This window comes from Coccinella septempunctata, chromosome 2 (genome assembly GCF_907165205.1).
Source record: "Coccinella septempunctata chromosome 2, icCocSept1.1, whole genome shotgun sequence".
In the NCBI taxonomy this organism is placed as follows: domain Eukaryota; kingdom Metazoa; phylum Arthropoda; class Insecta; order Coleoptera; family Coccinellidae; genus Coccinella; species Coccinella septempunctata.
The window spans coordinates 24638270-24643683 of record NC_058190.1 but is presented as its reverse complement, the minus strand read 5'-3'; the positions used below and the strand labels follow the sequence as shown (position 1 = coordinate 24643683).

The window sequence follows — 5414 nt, the reverse complement described above, 5'->3', positions numbered from 1 at the left end:
CCCTCCACTACTTTCTTAATTATGAATATAGGTCCTTTCGTTTGCATAAAAAGTGTAGCCCTTTTCTACACTCGATTTGATTTACACCAGTGTAAAGGAAGTGTAGTTTATCTACACATAGTCAAAAGAAGATGTAGATAAATTACACCTCCTCTACACTGGTGTAAATTCAATCAGAAAATGAATACTAAAATCGAGTGCAGAAAAGTGCAAACGAAAATAAAGCATATCCTGTGAAGCAATAGTGTATCAGTCCCTATATCAAACGAGGGGATTTATTGCAAGTTGAAATTAATTTCAACACACAACTCAGTCGGGTTAGGCAACGTATTGAAGGGAGTTTTGCCTTATTGAAGGGAAGTTTCAGACCGTTGAAATAACTGGGCATGAACAGGGCAGATTTGATACCAGCTAGGATTCTTGGTTGCTGTGCCCTTCATAACATATGTATATCTGATGAAGATGAATCAGAATAAATGATAGAAGAAGGCCAGTTGAACAATTTAAATGATTAATCTATATCTTCACAGTGAGTATCTATCCATCTCCAACCAAATATTGAATCATTCAGCTGAATGTTTTTAGATTAGAAGAAATGGTTGAGAATAACACTGATGAGGCAGAAACAGAAGAAATGTTATTGCTCGAAATCTTTTTTCGCAAACCCAATAAATTTTAAACATATTTTACTGAATTTTATTGAGTACTGTTTCCTCAGGACCTATATTACGAATTATTATCGTTGAAATATTTTGTAATCTCGTGGCAATATATGTCAAAAAGATATATCAATAAATCATGAGAATTAGCATTGCTCAATCAACAATCACAATTGCTAAATTGATGAATTTAACAGTTCATAACTGTATATTGGTAAAAGGAAAAACTTCGTGACAATAAATATATTTATTTGAAGTTTCATAAAAATAACAAATAGTGGATAAATAATAAATGAACATTAAAACAATATATGAATGTAAAAAAAATTGCTGAACATTACAAAAATAAAGAAACATCATGAAAATAAAGAAACATTATAAAAATTAAGGAATATAACAAAAATAAACATTAGAATAACTATTTGAATTCTTGGCGCAACAATAACATTCAAAATATCGATTATTTTGGCTACCTTTATTCATCATTCCTTCCTTGAAGAGGCTACCAAATTTTTTATTTCTGAAAGGAATTATTCCTGGAACCTCATCCTCTCCTGATGAAGTCTCTTTTTTTGGCTTCCAGATCTTGGATCGGTTGAGATGTCTGTCCATGACTATTTTTCCTCCTAGGCTGCTCATGTCCAAGCCTTGGAGGTTTAAGGAACTGCCTAAAATAATATTTATATATGAAATCTGAGCCTTGATTCAGATACTGAATCTATTTTCATATAATTTAAATTGGCTAAATGATATACCACTTCTAGACGAGCTTGCCAATGCAACTGGACTGACATTTGGGCGATCCGAGGGGCGATCTGCAAATTTGGTATCCATTTCTTCAAAATACTTGGAACAATGTGGTGCTTCGCCTGAACCTTTGGACCCCATATTATCTACAGATCTCATGTACAGTTTTTCAAGTACCTCCACTGGAATTCACACTTTTTGGAAGAACAGTTGAAACCGTAGGTATCCATTTCTGAAGAAATAATCTTCCAAACAGCATAATTCCTGTAGGAACCGCACTTGAATTTACTGTCATTTTCATGGCACTGTATCAACTTTTCGCATCAATATCAGACCATACGCACTTCGATCTTTCATTAGGTCTTGACTCTAAGGTAGAAGCAGAAATACCAGCTTACTGAGAATAAAACGCCCTTACATCAGGCGTTTTGAGAACTTCCAAAAGCTGTCCACAGTGTCCACTGCCAATGATAAATTAACAAATAAATTCGTAATCCATTTTTTATTAAATAAATATGATTAAACAAAAAACTATTTGAGCTTCAAACTAATTCAAATGAGACTGCACTGTGCTAGCGTAGGACAGAACATCACCTCTGACCACAGATTACATTAAATCAACGCGAACCTTATGTCAAAACCGTCAGAGTATGACTTTATCCACTTCAAAAGTGGGTATGCAGAGTTAACTCCGAGGAAGTTTATGAACGCTTACGGAGCATATTCGGTCTTCCTCGGAGTAAGTTTGTGAACGCTTCGGCATATTCTGAAAAAGTCATCCAGCAAAGACCACGGGTAGGTGTGGGCCACCTTTGCCTGGAAAGGAGAATGGAAAAAAGGAATGATTGTGAGAAGAAAAAAAAGGTTAGGTTACGAACAAATATGAATAGTGACATAGAAACAAAAATTACAATTATTACCGAAACTAAACCGCAAATTTCGAACTGTTTAATTATTTGCTTCCTCATCCTTTGGATAGACTGTGGGGGGATACACTTCACCCATGTATTTGAAGAACTGGTGGAACCTGTCTTGCTTTCTAGGGAACTTTTTATGAAAGTAATAAACCGACAGATAATAAATGAAATGATCCTCTCGGCGACCAAATTTTGGAATGTCTTTCCTCACATCCCTCCACATTCTCTCTACATTTTGAGTGTGCGCACCCGAGACCTACGAAATTTATGCATTGATTTATGGTCAGATAATGAAAGCCTTTCTGATTTAAACAATCGCAAGCCTTCCAACAATCTGACATAATCGTAGTTCCTGGTAGGATCCATTGCCTAATTATTTCTAACAGGGTATCCTGGCTCCTGTTAGCGACAGGTACCAGGAAAACTTTTTTAATTCCCCTCTCTATCCCCCCAAAAATCCACTGGCCGTCGATTACCTTACCCCTATTGTATTTACGACGCCCGAATTTTGCCTCGTCAATTTCTATCATTTTGCCCACTCCGTCTAAACGTTCTGAATTTCCACTACAACAAAACAAACTTCCCGACAAAAACTTACCCAATTGACTACCGTATGACTGTCCCAAGCCATTTCAGATTCAAGATCCTCCTGCTTGAACTCATATAACCAATATGCAACAACTCCGCATATTTCGGAGATAGATTTTTTGCTGTTGCTGAAAAATGTATTTTTTTAGCCGACTGTGTGAAATTGCATTCCACCCGAACTCTTCTTCTTGATTGTACAACGACACGAGATGAATTACAGACATATCTATATCTGTTTCTGTGAAATGGAAGGTTCGTTGCATTTTGGACACCTCAATTCTCTAGAAAAATCGAGGACACCGTGCTGCTTCAGAAACTCATTAAGTCTATCTTCCTCGCGGCATATCGAAAAAATGTCGAACAATTTGTATTCACATGTTTGATAATCCATGGTGATAACTTAGCAGTTCGAACTCTAACTTACGAAAAGCACTTAAAACTTTGATGGACACTTATTAGTACTCACTTAACACTTCACAAACTTGGCACTTAGTTAAAAGACTGAATCCAACACTGATCACTCTTTCAAAGTCTATTCTTGTTTCGATCTATTCGAGGGAAAATCGCGCCCAATATAAATATAAATATACTATAATATCTATTATGCATACGGTAAAATAACTTTTCTCTCTGGTGACAGTAACTGAAATCATTCCAAAGTCCTAGGATTCAATTTTATACAAAAGTCGATTGGGAAAGTGAATAGTCTGGCAACCTCGCTCCCTTCGCTGTCATAACCACAGATAACATCGTTACGTCAACCCATTGAACTTCTTTGTGCATTCTGTATTAGATACCTTTTCGACACACTTTTCAACAATTCACAAACAAACAATCAAGGTATTGAATTGATGTGGCCGATACTTGATGAAAATCCATAATTGAAATTAAGAGGGGTCTACACCGTTTAGTGGTCACTTCGAAAAGAGAAAATGAATATATCTTACTTCAGAAATATATGGACATAAGCAAAATATTTGCCCCACTTGTATAGAGTCAGGATGGCTATTAAAGCTTCATGCTGCTCTCATTATGCCAAAGAAATGCTGAAAGTTGCTATTTCTTGCTATTAATGGCTTCAATAATAATGGAAATTGGCACCAAATGATCTTGGTTTAGCCTTGACGACATTAGGTACTTGAAGCGTATTTCTGTCAAATATCTGCATAGAGCAGGAGTGCGTGATATTATTGCCTTGAATTCTTCATTTTATGTCGATGTGGATATGAAATATTCGTGAGGCAAACTCTGCCTCCACAATTTCAAATATACCAAAAAAGTATTCATATCCTATTAATCATTTAATCGATTTTAATTATATGGATATGAACTTGTAAAAATTGTTTTTGTCATGTCATTCTTTTATATTTACATAATTTTGGAAAATAATCACCTCATATTCCTTAGAGTTCTGCCTTAATCCGGTGAAAGGTTTTTAGGAATTCATTACACCTATAAGTCTTGAAAATCAAATATTAACAATATTCTTAGAATACATATAAATCCCCTTATTGAAGGGAGCTCAAACTTTCATCTTTCCTGAAATGCCAACCAAGTATTCATTTTTTCCCCATATTTTGGGTATATGTTACTAGTCGCCAACTTATGCCTCTTTAAAAACTTTTAGTTGATTCATAAACAATCAAGTTTTCGAAGTGGGCAAATTCTACCCAACCTTCTTAAATTTGGAATAATTGGAATAAAAGTATGGTAATTTCTGACCAACTTTCATTATTATATCCAAAATTTTGAATTATTCCTCAAACATTTGATGAGGTGTAGAAAATCTGAGCACATTCTCAATTTTCTCTAATTTTCCATGGGGTATAACAACAGGGCCCGTTGGTGTCCTCTATTTCAAAGTGTTTCAACATTATTCGGTTCCAATTTGCTTCGTCACTAGTGATGACATCTTTGAAAAAAGCAGTGTTTTCACAAACAATTAGACACTCCAGCGTTATTTTCGTGAGAACGTCTCCAGCCACGTCGTCATCATCTGAAATAGTGAGCCTTTCCAGCATGTCTATGGCAGATATAGTGTCCGGATAGGTGCTTAAGTCTCCGTACAGTTTCTTCACTTCATACTTCTTGAATGATTCGCTATTCCAGTCATTTATCCAGGACATCAAAGCCTCATTGAAATGATCACTTCGGAATTTTTCTTTTCTTATATCTTTATTGGTTTGTATTTCGGTCTCCAAAATTCCTAAGGAATTGAGAATATTCTTTCTTTTTAAGAGGAACGTCGTTATTTTGCTTTCGCTCCTAACACCTCCAGGGTGGTTCACCCATTTGATTTCAAAGCTTTATGAGTTTATCAGAAGTAAAGAGGTGTTGTTAGACAGCAGCAAGTTCTTCTTTTCAAATAGTTTTTGTGCCTTATCCCATTGTGTCGTTATTTCAGTCCTTATAAACTTCTTCAGCTTATGATCAGCTACGTTCCATATCTCTTCGGACCTCTCTATTCCCCACGTTTTGCGTATTTGTTCAACACAATTATGGG

At 35.6% G+C, this 5414-nt stretch overlaps 1 protein-coding gene and 1 long non-coding RNA gene across 5 annotated transcripts; one reads left to right on the top strand and one right to left on the bottom strand.

Annotated features, from left to right (window-relative positions):
- The first annotated feature begins 257 nt into the window (after positions 1-257).
- Positions 258-685, top strand: LOC123308562. Its single transcript, XR_006537145.1, has 2 exons — positions 258-529; positions 586-685. It is a non-coding gene; the product is annotated as an uncharacterized LOC123308562 (long non-coding RNA).
- Positions 686-958: 273 nt separating this feature from the next.
- On the bottom strand, positions 959-2213 carry LOC123307965. Of its 4 annotated transcripts, none has more exons than XM_044890477.1 (3): positions 1805-2213; positions 1415-1552; positions 959-1327 (listed from the first exon to the last, which is right to left on the bottom strand). In XM_044890477.1, the coding sequence occupies exons 2-3, from the start codon at positions 1545-1547 to the stop codon at positions 1044-1046; spliced, it is 417 nt and encodes a 138-aa protein (XP_044746412.1). In that variant the 5' UTR covers positions 1548-1552; positions 1805-2213; the 3' UTR covers positions 959-1043. The 4 variants fall into 4 exon arrangements, with proteins under 4 accessions (XP_044746412.1, XP_044746409.1, XP_044746410.1 ...); XM_044890474.1 differs by having other exon boundaries at positions 963-1327; positions 1415-1670; positions 1751-2213; XM_044890475.1 differs by having other exon boundaries at positions 963-1327; positions 1415-1670; positions 1825-2213.
- Positions 2214-5414: the final 3201 nt, after the last annotated feature.

Bases quoted from the DNA above. Each gene is read 5' to 3' on its own strand.
- LOC123307965 (XM_044890474.1), bottom strand. From the start codon at position 1,565: ATGAGATCTGTAGATAATATGGGGTCCAAAGGTTCAGGCGAAGCACCA. The intron at 1,328-1,414 runs GTATATCATTTA...ATATTATTTTAG, and splicing joins GGCAAGCTCGTCTAGAAGTG to GCAGTTCCTTAAACCTCCAA.